Source organism: Triturus cristatus, chromosome 10 (genome assembly GCF_964204655.1).
Source record: "Triturus cristatus chromosome 10, aTriCri1.1, whole genome shotgun sequence".
Classification (NCBI taxonomy): Eukaryota; Metazoa; Chordata; class Amphibia; order Caudata; family Salamandridae; genus Triturus; species Triturus cristatus.
In genome coordinates this window covers 447,514,802-447,537,033 of record NC_140593.1, presented here as the reverse complement: position 1 = coordinate 447,537,033, position 22,232 = coordinate 447,514,802, and the positions used below count along the sequence as shown (strand labels likewise).

At 48.6% G+C, this 22,232-nt stretch overlaps 1 protein-coding gene across 2 annotated transcripts in view; it reads left to right on the top strand.

Moving 5' to 3' along the window:
* Window positions 1–22,232, top strand: part of KIF5B (kinesin family member 5B) — a 721,610-nt gene that overhangs the window by 605,445 nt on the left and 93,933 nt on the right. For both annotated transcript variants that reach the window (XM_085631849.1, XM_085631850.1), the window contains exon 24: window positions 18,962–19,178. In XM_085631849.1, the coding sequence (XP_085487975.1) occupies window positions 18,962–19,178 (217 nt within the window). The remainder of the gene's footprint in view (window positions 1–18,961; window positions 19,179–22,232) is intronic.

The following is a 22,232-nucleotide window of genomic DNA, read 5'->3' as shown; positions in this document are numbered from 1 at the left end:
CCCCCTTTTCCTTTCCCAACACCCCATCCCTGAGAGTTTGGTTGTCCAAGCATCTGCGTCCCCGAACGCATTCCCTACAGCACCACCGGACACGGAATCCAAGAAACTAGAGCATTTCGGTTAGATTTCTTTCTTCTGCCAGTTCAGGGCTGCGGTCTGTGAACACCGCATGCCTCTTGGGCCGTTAGTCCCACTCTGTGTGGGATACAGTGGCGCGCGTGCTGCCTCAATGTCCGGAGGAGGCCCAGACATTATTCTCTCAAGCTGTGGGCACACGTTCAAGAAATGTTTGAGTGTCAATGCACAGTTATCGTATTGCAAGTGAAAAATTAGCAGAGTGAGACTGATCCAGAAAGTGCTTCTCCTGCACACACAGGACGCTCTTATGACGGCTGTACCTGCCCACCATACGTGGATCCTAAACCCACGGGGAAAGGACCCACCCGTCCTCCCTTTTTTCATCACCTGCGCACCGCTATCTACCTTAGAGGTTTTACTTACCCGTTCTGACCGGGTTGGAATTATCACCTGTACAGCGATACCGCACGATTATACGATTCTCCATTCAGCCCTGAAGAGTCACGGGTGCCTACCCAGGTGACGAAACACGTGTCGGCTGGTTTTCCTTTCTTGACACGATCTAAAGAAATTTACAAATACAATTCCCCCAAAAAGTATCTACTGGTGCCGACCTCTTCTCATTTTTCACTTGCAATACGATAACTGTGCATTGACACTCTTAAACATTACTTGAACGTGTGCTCAGGACTTGGTTTGAAAATTGCAGCGTGGGTCCGCGTCCTCATTTTTTCAGGGGTTGTTTGGGTTTCCCCTGACCTAGCAGCACCGTAACTATTCTGTATATTTCTCACTTCACCGCAAACTGGCTTGAGCGCCATTCTTCCTGTCTATTCAAAACCACACGCAGAACCGGTATCTCACTCAAGCTATTGCTGAAGGGAGGGATGCAGCCAAGTTCACTTTTCATTGTAGCCTTGACACCGGCGACTCGCTGGGCTGGGCGATTTCCACGATGGTGACAACTGTTTTTTTCTGGGGATATCCAGAACAGTTTGATGGACATGCCCTTTGATGGCTATCGCCTTTGTGGCGACAAAGTAGACAGTGCGTTGGAGCACTTTAAGGACTCTCGGGCTACGGCCAAGTTCTTGGGCCTTTCCGCCACGCGACCTCCTCCACCTACTGCATTTCGCTCCTTTCTTGGCCACGGAAGGGGTGCCCCGACACATTCATTTCAGAGCCACAGGCCTGCGCAGCAACAGTCTCAGCGCGGACGTGGGACCCGCCCTGTCAGGGGTCAGCGGGCGGGTCAGTCCACCTCCACCACAGCCACCACTGCCTCCAAACCTTCCTAGCCCGTTTTTTCAGGCCCATCAAATGCCAGTGGGTGGCAGGATTCGCCATCACCTCCCCCACTGGCGCACCATCACTTCGGACTGGTGGGTTTTATAAATAGTCCGAAGGGGCTACTCCCTCCTCTTCGAGACTACTCCTCCAGCCATGACACCCCAGTACCACCGCATGTCGGGGGATCACTTGGCACTTCTTCAACAGGAAGTCGCATCCCTCTTGGCCAAGGGGGCCATTGAGCGGGTTCCTGCACCAGAAGTAGGACGTGGTTGTTACTCCCACTACTTTCTGGTGCCCAAAGAGGACAAGGGCCTGCGTCTTATCTTGGACTTCAGGGACGTCAATCGCTTCCTCCGGAAGGAGTTCAAGATGTTAACTTTGGCTCAGGTCTTGTCTGCCCTCGACCCTGAAGACTGGATGGTAGCATTGGACCTGCAGGATGCATATTTCCACATTCCCGTCCTGCCGGCCCACCGGCGTTACCTGCAGATCACGGTAGGCCACGAGCACTTTCAGTTTACCGTGCTCCCCTTTGGCCTTACCAGCGCCCCTCAGGTGTTTACGAAAGTGAGATGGCAGTGGTCGCAGCTCATCTGCGCAGATCAGGGGTCCCAGTCTTTCCCTATCTCGACGACTGGCTGTTGAAGGCAGGCTCGCCCCGGACAGTAGTCTCCCACCTCAAGACTACGGCCGACCTCCTGCATTCGCTGGGGTTCTCCATCTATGTGCCGAAGTCGCACCTGAGTCCCTTTCAGAAGCTCCTCTTCATCGGAGCGGTTCTGGATACGACGCACTTTCGGGTCTATCCTCCCGAACGGCGAGTCCAGGATATTCAGGCTCGGATTCCGATCTTTCAGCCTCTATCCTGAGTTTCGGTCAGGATGACCCTGAGGCTGCCGGGCCTCAAGGCCTCCTGCATCCTGCTGGTCAATCATGCCAGATGGCATATGCGGGCTCTGCTGTGGGACCTGAAGTTCCAGTGGGCGCAGCATCAGGGTAACCTGTCCGATTACGTCCAGGTCTCGGAGGGCACTGCACAACAATTGCAGTGATGGCTCACAGACCGGCATTGGGTCAATGGCAGATCCTTCTCCCTTCCCCAACTGGACCACACAGTGGTGACGGATGCGTCCCTCCTGGGATGGGGCGGCCACATGGGAGAGGCGGAGATCAGAGGCCTCTGGTGTCCAGCGGAGTCCAGGCTCCATATCAACCTTTTGGAGCTGTGGTTGATCCAACTTGCACTGAAGGCATTCCTCCCCTCTGTCAAGGTGACAGTAGTGCAGGTGTTCAGACAACACAACTGCCATGTGGTACTGCAACAAACAGGGCGGGGTGGGGTCGTGAACCCTATGTCAGGAGACCCTGCGCCTCTTGACATGGCTGGAACTTCAGAGCATTGCCCAGGTGGTTCAACACCTGGCAGGTTCACTGAACTCCAGGACAGAGGAACTCAGCCGCAGGTGCATGATGGATCACGAATGGTGTCTTCACTCGGAGGTGGCGCAAGGTCTCTTTCAACAGTGGGGAGAGCCTTGGTTAGATCTATTCGCCACCAAAGAGAACGCGCAATGTCAGCAGTTCTGCGTGTTGGAATTTCCAAGGTGGCACTCGCTAGGCAACGCTTTTCAACGCGAGTGGAGTTTGTCTGTTGTACTCCTTTCCGCTTATACCACTTCTGCCCAGAGTGCTGAAGAAAATAGGGCGCGACCGGACCCAAGTCATTCTTGTGGCTCAAGACTGGGCTCGAAGAGTTTGGTATCCCAAGCTGCTCAGTATGACCATCAATCGCCCGATCCGACTGCCTCTTCGGGAGGATCTTCTGTCGGAGCAGGAGTGGACGGTCCTCCACCCGAACCTGTCCAGTCTCCACCTCTTTGCGTGGAGATTGAGCGGCAGCAGTTGATTCCTTTCGACTTGCCTCCTGAAGTCTGTGATGTCATTCTGGCAGCCATGCGTCCCTCCACTAAGTTGGTATACGCCTGCAGGTGGAACAAGGTTGTGGCATGGTGAACAGCAAAGGCTGTGGATCCCCTTCCTGCCCCTCTTTCAGAAATTCTACTGTTCCTTCTTTCTTTGGCCCAGCAGGGTTCTGCTCTGGACACTATCAATGTCTACCTTTCTGCTATTTCAGCCTTTCTTAGGCTTCCAGATCAGCCCTCTCTTTTCATGTCCCCTGTTGTAAATAGATTCCTCAAAGGCATTACTCATCTTTTCCCTCCTGTTCCCTTTGTAATGCGGCAGTGGGACTTGAACCTGGTTCTCACATATTTAATGTGCGCTCCCTTTGAGCCTCTTCACTGTTAACTTTGAAGACTGCTTTCCTGGTTGCCATTACATCTGCTAGGAGAGTGAGTGAGCTCCAGGCTCTTTCTTGCAAACCTCCTTTTCTGTCTGTTCATCCGGACAAGGTTGTGCTCAGAACATGTCCATCCTTTCTGCCAAAGGTTGTCACTGCCTTTCACATTGGGCAGACTATTTCTTTGCCAGCCTTCTTTCCGCCTCCATATCCTTCCAGAGAGGAAGAGAGGCTCCACCGTCTGGACCCAAAACGTGTGCTCTTCTTTTACCTGAATAGCACACAACTGTTCCGGCTGGATGACCAGCTCTTTGTTGGCTACCTAGGCGCCAAGAAAGGTTGGGCCGTACACAAGCGGACTATCTCCCGATGGGTCATCTTGTGTATTAAAGCCTGTTATTCTCTGGCAAAAAAGGAGCCTCCGGTGGGGGTGCTCGCCCATTTCACCAGGGCGACGGCTGCTACTACGGTATTGGGACGTGGTGTCCCCTTACAAGACATCTGTCGGGCAGCTACGTGGGCCTCGTTGCACATTTTTACTAAGCACTATTGCCTGGACAGCCAAGTCCGAAGAGACAGCTTCTTTGGCCGTTCTGTTCTCCGGGACTTCCTGGTGTGATCTTGGTTCGCAGACTCTCCACCGGGGTTGGTATTGCTGGGGTATCTATTCTAAGGTAAGGAATCTATCACTAACGTGTTTCTTTCAAATGAACAAGTTACTTACCTTCCGTAACGATATGTTCGAGGCATATGAGCTGCAGATCACACACTGTGCATAGATCGCCATCTGGTGTTTGGCCCGGATGTTTGCACTTTGTTGTTGTATTGGAGTTAGTCTTTGGAAGTCACGAGATAGGTGACTCCTCCTCTGGACAATGGTGCGAATGGGCATCGACTCCATCTTCAGATTGTTTTTTTTCCACCATTGGGCTCAGATGTGTTTGTCGTGCTCCAGTTCGGTGTCGTTACCTTTCGACGCGCAATCCTTCACCCAATCTTTGATATTGTTTCGATCGCGTTTCCCATTCGACGCACATCTACAAACTTGATCTCTTCGATTCCAGACGTCAACGCAGGCCTTTGGGCCTAGCTGCGCCATTAGGCCTTTGGCTCATGGAAAGGACTCCTTTCAAAAAGTGTCCTCAATGTGGATCCAACTTTCCAGACGCTGATCTTCACGAGGTGTGTAACTTCTGCCTTTTGCCCGAGCACGAGGCCAAAGACTGTCCAGCTTGTGCCGCTTTCCGCTCCAAGAAAACAATACGGGATCGTCGGGCTCGAAGAAGCATGGCTCGATCATCAACATCGGTACCGGGCAATATCTTCCAAGAAGGCATTAATGTACCGGAGCTGTAGCAGATCGAAGAGGGCAACATTACCACCTCCGAAGCCGACGACTCCGACGTTGAAGGCATCACTCCAGGGCAGCGGGTCATAAGTACTGACGTCGACCCCTTCCCCCACCCATTCACAAAAAGCTTCGGTAACACCTTCATCCTCGGCCCTAGGTGCACACCGTGACAAAACTTCCCACGCCCCGCCTTCGAGCTCGGCAAAGAAGTCAACACATAAGCCTTCAGGCCACTCGGTATCAAGCCAGCCTACCGTTGGTTCCGAAACCCCATCCTCGGCACAAAATACAAACCCAAAGAGAAGTCACTATCTTCGTCCGCAGCGAAGCCTGGCTCCATATCGGCGCATTCGGTACCGAAATCCACTGGCACTGAACCTTCGGATCCGAAAAAATAATCGGAACCAAACAAACAACCGGTTCCAAACCTAAGGAGCGTAAAACGATTCCAAAACTCCCGAAAAAATCGGCACTGAAACACACTCTAGAGGGGGAGCTTTTTCTGCCTGATCCAACCCAAAAATCTCTCGAAATAGACCCAAAGACAGGTCAACTTGTACTTTTTCCTTCCAGGAAAAGGAAAATGGACAAACCTGTACCTGCTCCACGCCCTTTAAGGAAGAGACATTGCCACTTCTTTAAGGATTCCTTCTCCACCTCCTCCTCTACACCACATTTCTCCTATCCCATCTCCAGTACCCTCAAAATCTCCTCCACCTCATGTTTGAGGACACCTCTGGGGGGAAGGGGATGATGAACCTTTAGGAGAACCTAGTCATCCTAATACCCCAAATAACCCATGGGACGATTATGGCACACCAGATGTTCCTGATAAACCACAAGATGATATCTACCCATCTAGACCATCCCCTCCGGAGGACACTATAGGATTCACTCAGCTCATACACAGAGCTGCAGAATACCACGGTGTGAATTTGCACACAGACCCCATAGAAGATTTCCTCATGGACACTTTTGCACCATCTCAAAGGTCCCATTCCATTCTTCCAATGTTAAAAGGGGTAATCAAACACGCTCCTGAAGTCTTTAAAGATCCTGTAAGGGCTAGAGTCATTAACCCCTGGGTGGAAAAGAAATACAAATCTACCCCAGCTGACCCTGTTTACATTAAAGGGCAGCTTCCCTTAGATTCCTTGGTAGTCTCCAACGCCAGGAAAAGGGCTAACTCCCAAACCTCGGGCGGTACTCCACCCCCTGATAAGTCAAAACTGTTGGACGCATCTGGTAAAAGAACAGCGTCCCAAGCAGCCACCATATGAAGAATTGCCAATACACAGGCTTTGCTGGCTAGGTTCGATAGGACACACTATGACGAGCTAGAGACCCTACTACAACACCTTCCAGATCAATATAAAACAAGGGCCAATGATCTCATCCCGGAAGGCAAACTTATTACCAATACCTCCATTCGATGTGCTCTGGATGCTGCAGACACAGCCTCCCTAGCTATTAATACCAGTATCCTTTTGCGCACACATGCGTGACTACGTATTTCGGTGTTCAAACCTGAGGTTCAAACTACCATACTAAACCAACCGTTTGACCAGGAACATTTATTTGGGCCTAGTGAAGATTCATCTTTGGAGAAGATGAAAAAAGATACTGATACTGCCAAATCAATGGAAGCTTTGCAATCGCAAACTCCCAGAAGTTCTTTTCGTAGTTCCTCTTATAGGGGCGCCTCTAGGTCTTACCACTGATAACCCCTCCGCTTCCTACAAAAGTCCCACCCAGACCTCATCTACCAGAGGTTATTACAGAGGGGGCTACAGGGGCAATGACAACAAAGGTAGAGGCAAAACGATCAACACTCGCACCGCCTCCATCCCCAAACAATGACTTCCCTCCACTCCCCCAGACCATTATACTCCGGTCGGGGGAAGATTGTTTCAGTTCCTACCTGTCTGGAACACCATTACCACGGACAGGTGGCTCAGACAAATCATCCAATCCGGTTATTGCCTAGAGCTCACTTCAACTCCCCAAAACATACCACCCAAACAGCGTCCAATGTCAACAGAGTATTTAACGCTTCTAAAACAAGAGGTGCTTTCCCTTCTACAAAAACATGCAATAGAACCAGTTCCCCTGCATCATCAAAATACAGGGGTTTACTCCCTGTATTTTCTCATTCCAAAGAAGAATGGAACCCTGAGGCCCATCTTGGACCTCAGACCATTAAACCTCTACATACAATCGGACCATTTTCATATGATCACTCTTCAACAGGTCCTTCCTCTACTCAAACAAGGGGATTTCCTTGCCACCTTAGATCTCAAGAGCGCCTACTTCCACATTCCCATTCACCCTGCTCACAGGAAATATCTTCGATTTGTAGTGGACGGTCAGCATTACCAGTTCAAGGTTCTCCCATTCGGAGTCACCACAGCACCCAGTCTTCACAAAATGTCTGGCAGTGGTAGCATCCCACTTAAGAAGACCACAAATTCTCTTCTTCCCATATTTGGACGACTGGCTCATAAAAGCCAAGTCGCATACCCAGTGTGTAAATCACACACACCACAATCCAACTACTTCACGACTTAGGGTTTACAATAAACCTCACAAAGTCTCACCTCCAACTGTCCCACATCCAACAATATCTAGGTGCCACAATAAACACCTCAAAAGGCCTGGCATATCCCAATCCAGCCAGGAAAGCAAGCATACAAGCCCTTATAACAAAATTCCAGCCGCAACACTCCCTTCCAGCTCGGGTGTTTATGCAACTAATAGGGATGATGGCCTTTAGTATATTCATAGTACCTCATGCAAGACTCCAGATGCGCCCCTTACAGGAATGCTTAGCACGTCAGTGGAACCAAGCTTAAGGTCAGCTAACAGATCTGGTATTGGTGGACGGCCACACACATCGCTCTCTGCAGTGGTGGAACACCCAAAACCTTCCCAAAGGGCGACCGTTCCTAGAGCCGGTTGCACAGATTGTGCTAACAGCAGACGCATCGCTCACCGGCTGGGGAGCTAATCTACTGCATCACACCATACAGGGCAAATGGACACCTCAGCAGAGGCTACTCCACATCAATCATTTGGAGTTACTAGCAATCATTCTGGCATTAAATTCCAGAAACACCTATCCGGCAAAGCTGTCTTAGTCCGGACGGACAATATGACAGCCATGTATTATTTACAAAAACGTGGAGGACACACTCTGCAACTCTCTCAACTAGCACAGAGCATATGGAGGTGGGCTATCCCTCAAAACCTATTTTTTTTAGCCCACCATCTTCCAGGAATTGATGGCAGATCGGTTAAATCGTCAAACACAACAGATTCACGAGTGGGAACTTCATCCACAAGTTCTTCAACCGTTTTTCCAAATGTGGGGGCATCCAGAGATAGATCTCTTCGCCACACATTTCATCACAAAATGCCCAAGCTTCGCCGCCAGATATCCACACCCATTGTCCAGAGGCAATGCGATATGGATGAATTGGTCAGGCACATTTGCGTACGCTTTTCCGCCTCTCCCACTCATTCCATTAGTGGTGCGCAAGCTGCAACAACAGTCACTAACACTGATCCTAGTTGCTCCAACGTGGGCCAGACAACCGTGGTACACAACATTGCTGGAACTATCAGTAGTCCTGCACCAACAACTACACCTCTCCCCACAACTCTTAACACAGAACCATGGAGAGATCAGACATCCAGATCCAGCAGAGCTCAACCTAGCGATTTGGCTCCTGAAGTCCTAGAATTTGGTTACCTCAATCTTCCACCCGATTGTATGAATGTTTTTAGAGAGGCTAGGCGCCCTACCACTACTATATACTGTACCAACAACACTATCAATCCTCTAGATGCGTCCATTCAACACATATGTTACCTGCTGCATCTTCAAAGGTGTAATCTAGCATACACATCAGTTAGATTACATCTCGCTGCCATAGCAGCTTACCTACAAAATAGACAACATTTGTCATTGTTCAAGATACCTGCTATCAAAGCATTTATGGAAGGCCTCAACAGAATAATTCCTCCCAGGGTACCACCCTCTCCAGTGTGGAATCTAAACATCGTCCTCACTAGATTAATGGGTCGTCCATTCAAACCTATACATAAATGCGAGCTACAAATTCTTACATGGAAGTCGCTTTCCTTGTGGCCATTACATCTCTCAGGAGAGTCAGTGAGTTAGAGGCACTAACTATTCAAGAACCATTTTTACAACTCCATCATAACAAAGTGGTTCCCAAATTCCTTCCTAAAGTTATTTCTCCCTTCCATCTAAACCAATCTGTTTAGTTGCCAGTGTTCTTCTCGCAACCACAAACAGTAGCAGAAAGAGCTCTTCATACACTAGACGTGAAAAGAGCACTCCTTTACTATATTGACAGAACAAAACCTTTTCGCAAAACAAAACTACTTTTTGTATCCTTCTCACCACCACATAAAGGCAATCCCATATCAAAGTCTGGGATTGCAAGATGGATTGTCAAATGTATACAAATTTGCTATCACAAAGCAAAACGTACACTATCTATTCCCCCTAAAGCCCACTCTACCCGCAAAATAGGGGCTTCCATGGCATTTTTAGGGAACATTCCCTTAGATGATATCTGCAAAACAGCTACATGGTCTACACCGCACACATTCACAAAACACTATTGTGTAGATGTGCAGGCAAAGCAACAAGCTAGTGTGGGCCAGGCTGTACTCAAAATACTATTTCGGACTACTGAAACAGATACTGGTGGTCGCCGCTAAAGAGGAGTACTGCTATGCAATCTATGCACAGTGTGTGATCTGCAGCTCATATGCCTCGAACGGAAACTGCTACTTACCAGTATGCATCTGTTCTTGGCATGTAGATACAACATACATAGACATCTATTTCTGTTTCTTACAAAACTCCATTATTTCCCTTCTTGGCGAAAAAACAATCTGAAGATGGAGTTAATGACCTTGCGCACTTTTGTCTAAAGGAGGAGTCACCTATCTTGTGACTTCCGAAGACTTATTCCAATACAACAACAAAGTGCAAACACCCGGGCCCAACACCAGATGGCGATCTATGCACAGTGTGTGAATCTGCAGCTCTACATGCCAAGAACAGATGCATACTGGTAAGTAGCATTTTCCATCTGTAAGAAACATTAGTTAGTGATAGATTCCTTACCGCCCCACCCATCCTCCTCGTTCTGTGAACTTATTTCTAGGGTTAAGGTCATCCCTTTCAAGGCTCCAGTTTCTATGCACCAGTGGTCAGTATCTTGCATGGCTCTGCGTTCCTGGCGTGGAAAGTCGTGTACAGAACTGACATCCGTGTACGAGGGCGGGTCTAAGTAGCTGCCACGACGTCATCTCGGCGACCACGACGCCAACGACGTACGCGGAGCCGCACGACGCCACCTTCCGACGCGCAGGGGTACTGCTGACGAAAACTTTACGGATCCAGTCTGACACCTGGGGGTAATTCTAAGGTAAGGAATCTATCACTTACTAATGTTTCTTACAAATATATCATTACCGAAGGTAAGTAACTTGTTCGTTCATCTGAAAGAAACACATTAGTGATAGATTTCTTACCTTAGAATAGATACCCCAGCAATACCAACCCCGGTGGTGGGTCTGCGAACCAAGATCACACCAGGAAGTCCCTGAGAACAGAACGGCCAAAGAAGCCATCTCTCCGGACTTGGCTGTCCAGGCAAAAGTGCTAAGTAAAAATTTCCAACGAGGCCCACGGAGCTGCCTGACAGATGTCTTGTAATGGGACACCACTTCCCAATGCCGTAGTGGCAGCTGTCGCCCTGGTGGAATGGGTGCGCAGCCCCACCGGAGGCCCTTTTTTTTGCCAGGGAATAACAGGCTTTAATACACAAGACGACCCATCAGGAGATAGTCCGCTTGTGTATGGCCCGACCTTTCTTGGCGCCTACGTAGCTAACAAAGAGCTGGTCATCCACCCGGAACTGTTGTGTGATTCAGGTAAAATGAGAGCACCCGTTTTGGGTCCAGATGGTGGAGCCTCTCTTCCTCTCTGGAAGGATGCGGAGGCGGAAAGAAGGTGGGCAAAGTGATGGTCTGCCCGATGTGAAAGGCAGTGACAAACTTTGGCAGAAAGGATGGACGTGTTCTGAGCACAACCTTATCCGGATGAACAGACAGAAAAGGAGGTTTGCAAGAAAGAGCCTGGAGCTCACTCACTCTCCTAGCAGATGTGATGGCAACCAGGAAAGCAGTCTTCAAAGTTAACAGTAAAGAGGCTCAAAGGGAGGGCACATTAAATATGTGAGAACCAGGTTCAAGTTCCACTGAGGCATTACAAAGGGAATAGGAGGGAAAAGATGAGTAATGCTTTTGAGGAATCTATTTACAACAGGGGACTTGAAAAGAGAGGACTGATCAGGAAGCCTAAGAAAGGCTGAAATAGCAGAAAGCTAGCCCTTGATTTCCCAGAGCAGAAATCTGCAGCTAGGAGTCTCTATCAGAAAAACAATTTATTTACCTTCGGTAACATTTTATATGGTAGAGACCATATCTAGCTGCAGATTCCTTACAGGCCCACCCATGCCTCCCTGCTCCGTTGACACCTTTTTATATCTAAGGTTTATTCCCTTTTTAGGACCCTAGTTTGGGGACACACTGGTCAGTTTAATACATGGATGGGCGCTCCTAGTGTGGAAAGTAATGGAAGTAAACTTACGTCTATATAGGTGACCACCTCATCATATCTGGCACCACCACGCATAGCTGAATGGTGCCAACCAACGGGGCTCACGGTTACTGCTTATGGAACAGGTTCCAGATCCTGGGACGTTCAAAGGTAAGGAATCTGCAGCTAGACATTGTTTCTACCAGATAATGTATTCCTAAGTTTCGGACAGAAGTTCATCTTAAGGATCCAGTGGTGCCCAGGACCTTTGAAGATGCAGCAAAAGAACTCTGGATGTACATTGTTTTCTCAAATTCTACATAGACAGTACTTAGAATTTTAGAACATCTGATAAGCTTCTAGTTTGATAGGGTCCAGTGAAAAAAAAGGTATGCTATTTTGCAGGCGGACACTAGCACGTTGGGTATCAGCAACTATAGTCTTCTGTCATCTAAAAGCAGGTCGTCCCCTACAAGGTACTGTAGCAACTTATTCCATGAAGACCTTGGCAACCTCTACTGCATTATTTGCTAGTGTCCCTCTGTCACAGAATTGCATAGCAGCTACATAGAAGAACACCTATACGTTTACCAAGCACTGCTCTATTGATTCAACAATTTACAATGACACTGCATTTGGGCAAGCAGTCCTTCCTGATCTTTTCTTGTAAGACAAGTTAATTATAATTAACAAAGGTAAATGTTATCGCCAGATTATCTCCAACCACTCCTAATTTGGTTGTTGATGCAAAACTAAATTGTTTTGTAAAATACTTATATATGTAGCTCATATTTACTGCTTGTTATTCTGATTCAAGTGTGTAAATCTATGAAAGATCCAATAATAGGGCATAACCAAATTACTTTTCAGATGGATACATCTGCCAGTGGATTCCTCACCTTGTGAATATCCCCTGCGCCAGCAACATTCGGAAACTTTTGTAGCAGTCCACGCCGATAAGGTCGAAGATGACGTCACAGAGACACGGCTCCGCTCGCGACTCCGCTGACGTCACCGGCTCCATAAGAAGACCTCGTCGGCGTGATGACGTGCGTTCCCTTTTTTCCGCGACGTCAACGGATTTCATGACTCTCTCTGTAGCTGTACTTGTTACTTTGTTTACTGCTGGTTTCTCTCTCTCTTCTTCAGCTGAAATATCGACGAAGATGTCTGGTTTTAAACCTTGTCGAGAGTGTGGAAAGCACATGTCGATAACGGATCCGCATGAAGACTAAGTGTGGTGTCTATCATCAGACCGCGATGTTGAAGGATGTTCTTGCTGTCGCAAGATGAGCTCCAAGGCTCTTAAGGAGGGGGATGCAAAATTGTTCATAGCCAAGATGAAGAAGGAAAAAAGAGGCCGGAGAAGATCGAGGTCGGCATCGAAGTCGACTTCGGGGCATGCTTCTAAGTCCAAGAAGCACAAGAAAAAGAAGAGGCATGGATCTCGACATCACTCGGATAGGGATACGGCTCCGAGATCGACATCGCCCTCCCGACGCCGTACGAACTTTGTATCTCCTTCGCCTGTTCCTGATTCACCTATTGGCCTGTCGTCACCTGTGGCTTCACCGGAGCATGCTCCGGCTCCATCTCTGACGCCGGCTCCCTCTCCGGCTCTGGCTTCGTCTCCGATTCCAATTGAGGAGCTTCCAGCTCCGGGTGAGCCTTCGGCTCCGCTGATTCCACCGTCGGCGCCGATCGGTCCGAGTCCGGTGATGCCTCAGACTCAGCCTCATCCATCATTTCCAGGCCTAGGTCAGGATCCTACGCATTATCTTAATGATATGTATGGCGTCTTCTCCAGAGCCATGTACCCCTCCTGTGCACCTATGGGTCCTATGGTGTTAAGTTTGGGAGTTCCCCAAGCTTATCCTCAGGCTCCCTTCATGCCATTTTTCCAGGCGACGCCGTCTTGGCATCTACGGGCGCCGAGGACATCGATGCCGCTCCCTTCTTCACCGGTGCTGACTCGACCTCGTTCGACGCCGGCTGTCCCTTTGGATCCACGCTCGATGCTGGCTCCGGCGCCGTCGGATTCGGTCACGGCGCCGCCGACTCCTGCTGTGAGGATCAGATCTAGGAGGGAGGCCCAAAGGGTACTGGATGAACAGAGGTACCTGATGGAGGAAGTAGAGGAAGGTGAGCTGATGGAGTCGGACGATGTGTTGGATGATTTGAAGGAGGCTAGTGGCCTGGATTTATCGCCTGAATGGGAGATTACTCCTCCTGCTGATGCTCCTTCAAAGGATGTGACTCCATACCACACTGTTATTAAGAAGGCGGCTGAACTTTTAGATCTGCAGTTGCCTTCTGCAGAGTTTAAGCCTAACATCCTGACAGAGGTTCTGCAATTTCCTTCTACTGCATCGGAGCCTTTTAACGATGCCATTATAGAACCAGTAATGGAGGTATGTCGTAAGCCCTTCTCTGCTCCTGCAGTTTCTAAAGTTATTGCTAGGAGGTATAGGGCGGCTCCAGGGGACCCAGACTTTTTAACATCTCATCCATCTCCGGAGAGTCTGGTGGTTCAGGCTGCCTGTTCCAGAAAATCAACAGGTTCTTTTCCCCAAGTCCCGAGTGACAGGAAGGCGAAGATATTGGATCAGTCGGCCAAGAAATTGGATCAGTCGGCCAAGAAGGTCTTCTCTTCTGCCAGTATGGCCTTAAAATCGACGAATGTCACCTGTCTTTTGGGCCGATATATCCATGTTCTTATGGACTCAGCAAAGCAGATGGCCCCAAAGCTGTCAGAAGAGGATAGGATGATTTTCAATGAGGTCCTTTCGGATACCCAAGCGGCAGCACGTCGGGTAATCTAAAGTGGCTTCGATACAGCTGACTCGGTTGCAAGAATCATGGGATCTTCTGTTGCCACGAGGAGGAGTGCGTGGCTCAAGTCTTCAGAGTTCTCCCCTGATGTCCAGTCAACGCTCTTGGACTTGCCTTTTGATGGCTCCGGACTTTTTGGCAAGAAAGCGGATGCTGCGCTTGAAAGATTTAAGGAGAGTAAAGCCATGGCTAAATCTTTGGGCCTTCAAACTCAGCCAAGGGGCTTGTTCAAGAGATACAGGGGCTTCGGAAGGTCAACCTTTCGTTCTTAAAGACAGGCCCAGCAGCAGCAGCAACAGCAGCAAAACACTCTGTATAAGAGCTACAGAGGCAGAATCAGAGGTCGCACTCGAGGTCGACAGCTCTCCTCCTCCTCTTCCGCCTCCTCAGCCCCTCCCACCACTGCAAAGCAGCCCTAGATCCACCATTCTGGATCATGTTGGTCCTGTGGGGGGCCGGCTTACCCATTTTCTACAAGATTGGGAATCAGTTACTACAGACCTTTTGGGTTCTAGATCTTGTAGAAAATGGGTACGCCCTTCCCTTTCGGGAATTCCCTCCAAACAACCCCCCTTGTCAAGGGGCTTGCTCAGAGGACCACCTTCTTCTCCTGCAGGAGGAAGTCCTGACATTGCTGAAAAAAGGTGCGATGGAGGTGGTTCCAGAGCAGGAAAGGGGTCAGGGATGCTACTCCCGGTATTTCCTGATTCCCAAAAAGGACAGCAGATTGCGTCCAATATTGGACCTCAGGATCTTGAATCTATTTCTGAAGCAAGAGAAGTTCAAGATGCTCACCCTTGCGCAGGTTCTTCAAGCACTGCATCAGGAGGACTCGATGGTGTCGATCGATTTGCAGGATGCGTATTTTCACATCCCCATCCTGAAGTCGCACAGGAAGTATCTCCGGTTTCCGGTAGGGTCGCAACATTTTCAGTTTGCGGTCCTTCCGTTTGGTCTTACTACTGCACCTCAAGTCTTCACGAAGGTGATGGCAGTGGTGGCAGCCCAACTCAGAAGGTCGGGGATTTCAGTTTTTCCCTATCTGGACGACTGGCTGATCAAAGCGGAGTCGTCAGAGAAGGTGCTTCATCATCTGCAGATTACAACTCAGCTGTTGCACAAATTGGTTTTTTCGATAAAACATGATCAAATCTCACCTTGTGCCCTCTCAGCGCAACCTGTTAATACGGGCGGTACTGGACACTACTGTGTCGGGCATTCCCACCTCCACAAAGGATTCACGACATACATGAAATGATTCCCTTGTTTTACAATGGAGCGGTCGTTCCAGTCCTGAAGGTCCTTCGTGTGCTCGGTCTGTTTGCTTCCTGCATTCTGTTGGTCAACCAAGCACGCTGGCACATGAGGGCGCTCCAGTGGTGCCTCCGCAGGCAGTGGTATCAGCACAAAGGAAATCTCAGGGAGTCTGTGAGGATCTCCAGAGAAGCTGCGGCGGATCTGTCTTGGTGGAGCGTGGAGGGCAATCTGTCTCATGGAAAGCCCTTCCATCTACCTCCATCGGTGGCCACAGTGATAACGGATGCATCCACTTTAGGGTGGGGTGCGCACCTGGAGGATCTGGAGATCAAGAGTCTTTGGTCTCCAGAGGAAAGGGTGCTTCACATCAACCTTCTGGAATTACGGGCGATACGTTTGGCGCTCAAGGCCTTCCTCCCTTCCCTTCGCGGTCAGTCAGTTCAAGTCCTGACGGACAACACTACTGCGATGTGGTATGTCAACAAGCAGGGAGGAGTGGGGTCGCTTTGTCTCTGCAGAGAGGCTCTGCGTCTCTGGTCCTGGGCTCAGGATCAGCAGATTTGTCTGATGGCAAATCATCTTGCCGGAGTTCTAAACGTTCGTGCAGACAGTCTCAGTCGGCAGTTCTCCGCCGACCACGAGTGGAGGCTTCATCCAGAGGTGGTTCGTCACGTTTTCGGGATGTGGGGAACCCCTCGGGTGGACCTGTTTGCCACTCACGAGAACGCTCATTGCCCGTCTTTCTGCAGTCTCCAGTATCCGATGCTGGGAGCATTGGGGGACGCGTTTCAGTTGAGTTGCGGCACTCATCTCCTTTACGCGTTTTCTCCCATACCCTTGATTCCTCGGGTTCTGAGGAAGATTCGCCAAGACCGGGCCCAAGTCATATTGATCGCCCCGGCTTGGCCAAGAAGGGTGTGGTATACAGATCTTCTCCACCTCTCCCTCTCAGGGCAGACCTCCTCTCTCAGATGGAGGGGCAGGTTCTACACCCCCACCTCCAGAGCTTACACCTTCATGCCTGGAGATTGAATTCTTTTTCTCTCCCGCCAGATGTGGTAGATGTAATTTTGTCTGCCAGACGTCATTCCACCAAATCTATCTATTCCTATAGGTGGTCTAAATTTGTGCTCTGGTGTGGGGAGAAGTCAATTGATCCTTTGAGGGCTCGTTTATCTGACATTCTTCAGTTTGCCCTTTCTCTTGCTCAGCAAGGTTTTGCTGTAGCCACTGTGAAGGGATATCTTTCAGCCTTGTCGGCATTCCTTTGTTTGCCGGATCAACCATCATTGTTTAAATCGCCTATTGTTTTACGGTTTCTGAAAGGCCTTACAAACAAGTTTCCTCCAACTCCTTTTATTGTGCCTCAATGGGACTTAAATTGTGTCTTAACTTATCTGATGGGTTCTCCCTTCGAGCCCTTACACAAGTGTCACTTGAGACTGTTGTCTTTCAAGACGGTTTTTCTCATTGCGATCACCTCAGCAAGGAGGGTAAGTGAGCTTCAAGCTCTGAGTTCAAAACCCCCGTTCTTGACCATTCATGCTGAAAGAATGGTTCTTGGGATCAGGGCTGCTTTTCTGCCCAAGGTGGTAACTCCCTTCCATCTGGGGCAGTCCATTACCCTCCCTACCTTCTATCCTCCCTCTCACCCTTCCAAGGAGGAGGAGCGGCTTCACCGTCTGGACCCTAAGAGGGCGGTGAGCTTCTACCTTGATAGGACAAAAGACTTTCGAGTTGACGACCAGCTCTTCGTGGGCTTTGTTGGCTGCAGGAAAGGCAGAGTGGTGCACAAGCGCACTCTTTCCAGATGGATTGTCTTGTGCATCAAGATATGCTACTCTTTGGCCGGTAAGGAACCTCCAGAAGGTTTAAGAGCTCATTCTACTAGGGCTAAGTCTTCCACGTCTGCCTTGTCTAGAGGTGTTCCTGTGGGGGATATTTGTAGGGCGGAAGCTTGGGCCTCCCTCCACACTTTCGCGAAGCATTACTGCTTAGACACCGAGGTGAGGAGGGAAGGACACTTTGCTCGTTCCGTCCTTCAGGACTTTCTGGTATAGAAGGGTGAACACCCTCCTCTGGGAGTGGGACTGCTCTGGGAATCTTTTCACAAGGTGAGGAATCCACTGGCAGATGTATCCATCAGAAGAACAAGTTACTTACCTTCGGTAACGCTTTTTCTGGTGGATACTGTATCTGCCTGGGGTTTCCTCACTGTCCCACCCGCCTCCCCGTTGTCCACCCTTGTATACCTACAATTTTAATGATGGTGTTTCAAAATGTATTTGTTACTGTGAAAGGCATTGTGTTATTTCTTTTGCCTTCCTATTTATTCTCCACACTGTGTGTGTTGCTTTGTATATTATGTACTGTGTATATATTGCTCTCCGTGTGCCTCGAAGGCACGGAAAAAAGGGCGGAACTGACTCATCATGCCGACAAGGTCTTCTTATGGAGCCGGTGACGTCAGCGGAGTCGCGAGCGGAGCCGTGTCTCTGTGACGTCGTCTTCGACCTCATCGGCTTGGACTGCTACAAAAGTTTCCGAATGTTGCTGGCGCAGGGGATATTCACAAGGTGAGGAATCCACAGGCAGATACTGTATCCGCTAGAAAAAGCGTTACCAAAGGTAAGTAACTTGTTCATTTGTGTACTGTAGTCCTCCAGTATTGATATCTTTCATAAATTCACAAGCGACCCACCCTCCTCCCTGGTATAGGCTCATCTCAACCAGTATATAAAAACACTCCTGTGTGAGAAATCTAAGGTACGGAGGCCTTTAAAGGCAAAGGTGTTGGTCATCCTGTGCTCTGGCTGAAGTTTTGTTCTTTTGTCATGAAGTGGATAGGCTAACAATGTGGCTGTCCAAACTTTTAAAGCCTAGCTCAGCTTTTGTTCTGCTTATAATCATAATACCGCGAAACTCGCATGTGAATATATGAAAGAAACCAATACTGGAAAAAATACCAAGACTGGAGAACTACCCAATACTGGTAAGGAGCATGTTTTTTCTCAACATTTCTGAATTGGTTTCAGGTGCTTCAGCAAATTTGTAGTGCACCTTCCTATCTACGCACACCTAAAACAATCTGTCACGTGGAATGATTGGTGAAATTTGATACAAAGACATTTACATGCATTTCCTGTGATTTAATCTGTGAAATGAAATTACATGGAAGTCTTGTAACTAAGCTTGATTTTCATTTTAGTTGGTACGTGATAATGCAGATCTTCGGTGTGAGCTTCCTAAGCTGGAGAAACGACTTAGGGCTACAGCTGAACGAGTTAAAGCCTTAGAATCTGCACTAAAGGAAGCCAAAGAAAATGCATCTCGTGATCGGAAACGATACCAACAGGAGGTCGACCGTATCAAGGAAGCAGTGAGATCCAAGAATATGGCACGAAGGGGACATTCTGCACAGATTGGTTAGTAACAAATTAAGCTTTTTTAAGGTTTAATTTCTGATTGTTTTTATCTTAACCTTCATACATCTTTGTATTCATTTTTACTTGATACACATTTGTGTTTGCCACCGCCACTCATCATCTTAACAGCAACTTAATATTCAATGTTGCTCTAAAAGGACCAAAGAACAGCAATATACCTCAAACCACTTATCTGTAACACTTTTATACAGCATAAATCTACACAAAGTTTATTCTTCTTCTGTCACCCTCACAAGCCTCCAGAGTTTATGAAATCTGCCAGGCAGTCTCAGTAAAACATTTCAGGGCTAATGAAAGGCACCTAGTTTGTGCCCAGAAAGAAGGGGCACAGTGCAGACAGATCAGCATACATTCTCCCAAGGTGTTGTGGAATGTTCAGTTCATGTTTTTCAGTTACTCATAAGTAAGTGCTATTGCTGTTAGTTTTGTCAAAGCCACTGCTGGTTGCGTTTCAGGGCATGTGTTTCTAGGTTGTTTCCCATCTTAAAAGAGGCTGTAGTAGTCATGCAGAGGGTGCCTGAAGATGCACTTTTAGTTTGTCTGGTGCAGTACCACTCCCAAGAATGCAGGTGCATCCCATTGAGGCTCATCAGCCTTAGGACTTCTGGGGGAGCTTAACTATAAAAATGGGTGGGGAAGAACATTTCCATCTAGTACCCATAAACACTTTGTCCTAGAATGCACAGAAATACTAGCACTGGCTGTACCAGCTGATGGTGGACATTTCCCTTGACTAGTGTTAAAACTCATCCAGCAGTTTTTAGGCAGATGCGCCTAGGGAGACGCTTGTTTAATTTTTAATGGTACTTGACATGATGAAATGCAAGCAACATTTCAAGGACCTCATATCTGACCTGCTACTTCCTGTTCAAAACTAGCAATTACCAAGTAGCATGTATCCTGGAATGCACAGAAATACTAGCACTGGCTATACCAACCTAGTCCTTACTTGGGATTCACTGAAAATAAAATATTGTGAACTGCAATTCCCACAAGGAAATACTACCTAGAAAGAAGCTTCTGATGAGGCCTCTTCCATCATTTTTATCCACAAACCATTTTGTTAGTCTTTGAACAGAGATGAATTGATGGGAATTCTCCACTATTGTACTGCAGACTATACATTAACGATCGTCTGGTGGGGTTATGAAACTCCAGTACTTCAAAGCAAACCCAAATTCTTCCTTGTCCGTACACTCCTAACTACAGAGACCTCACACCAGTGGAAATGAAAATAGCTGAAAAGGAAAGGGAAAAACCTTATCATTCTCTCCCTCCTAACATTCCACTAACCTTTTCCTAGACATCCTTCCGCCGTCCACTGTTATTGTTCTGTTAGCAACGTATGCCTCTCCCTCGTACACTGTGGCTGTAGGAGCCAGCAAAAAAATAGGCAAGAGTCAGGTGCGTTGAAGGTTGTTCACTGCACCGAGCCATTGGCTATAGGTTGTCTACCAGCAGGCTCCAGATTTTGTGAAATTGAGTGCCTGTGCCTTGGATGTTGTGTGTGATTCTCTCCAATGCCAGAGTGTGAGGAGATCCAAGGTGTCCCCGATGGAGTTTCTCTCTCTTTATGGTATTTCTTTCTATGTCTCTTGGCTGAACTTAGTAATTGCTATATTAATGTGTTCGAGGCATATGAGCTGCAGATCACACACTTAGGATAGTAGATCGCCATCTGGTGTTGGGCTCGGATGCTTGCAGGTTGTTGTTGTCTTCGGAAGAAGTCTTTGGTCACGAGATAGGTGACTCCTCCCTTGGACTACAGTGCGCATGGGCATCAACTCCATCCTTAGATTGTTTTTTTCCGCCTTTGGGTTCCTGATGCAACTTTTCCGCTCCGTTCGGAAATCTCAATTCCAAGCTTTTCGAAGTGAAAATCTTCCACAAAAACATCGAAGCACCTTCACTCGACATCGATTACATCGGCTCGATTCCGGACGCGGGCCGCTGGGCCTATCCACGCCGTGAGGCCTACGGCACATGGAAAGGACGCCTTTCAAAAAATGCCCCCAGTGTGGAGCAATATTTCCACACAGTGACCACCACAAAGTCTGCAACCTGTGCCTATCACCGGAACACGACGAGTCCAGCTGTCCAGCCTGCGCAGCATTTCGATCCAAAAAGACCATTTGAGATCGAAGGGCTCAACGCCATATCATGGCACAGAGACCAGCTCCGGAACCAGAAAACATCTTTGAAGAAGGTCCCGATGTCCCGGAAGAAGATTCCGAGGATCTACAAATCATCTCCGAAGCAGACGACTCAGACGACCCCATTACTCCTGGGCAACGCGTGAGTACTACTGCCCCTGCCCCAACCCCTCCAAAACCAAAGGCATTGGTCAAGACTTCGCATGCTGGCCTCAGTCGAGACCGAAAACATCCTTCAGAAGCCCCGCCTTCAGGCTCGGCTCCGAAGAAACATAAGCCTTCCAGTAGCTCGGGCCCGAGCAAGCCGCATGTCATTGTTCCACCGGCACCTTCGGCACCGAAGACAAAAGACCTCTCTGCACCGAAATCGGCTCTGACGCCTTCGGCACCGAAAACATCGAGGCCCATAGATAAACCGGCACTGAAAATTCCCAAGCCTAAAGATACAACTTCGGCTCCGAAACCATCATCGGCACCGAAACCACCGGCTAAGGACTCTTATACACCTCCTAAAGCCAAAAACTCCACCGCTCAACCAAAACCTCGATCGGAACCGAAAAAAACGGTGCCAAAAACTGTTCCCGAGGAACAAGAACTTTTCCATCCAGATCCCATTGATCCAAGACAGAAAAAGATTTACATTAATCCAAAGACTGGACATGTCACCGCGGTGCTATGTAAAAAACCGAAACTGGACACACCACCTGCCCCAGTTCCTAGAAACAAGAAGGACTCTGCAACATCGCCTATTCCTCCTTCCTCTCCCGTACTACCTTCTACCGCACCCCCTCTGCCTACACCACCCTTACATCTACCCTCTCCATCACATACACCACCTCCACAGGGTGAGGATGATGATGATAACCTAGGGGGAAGGGGA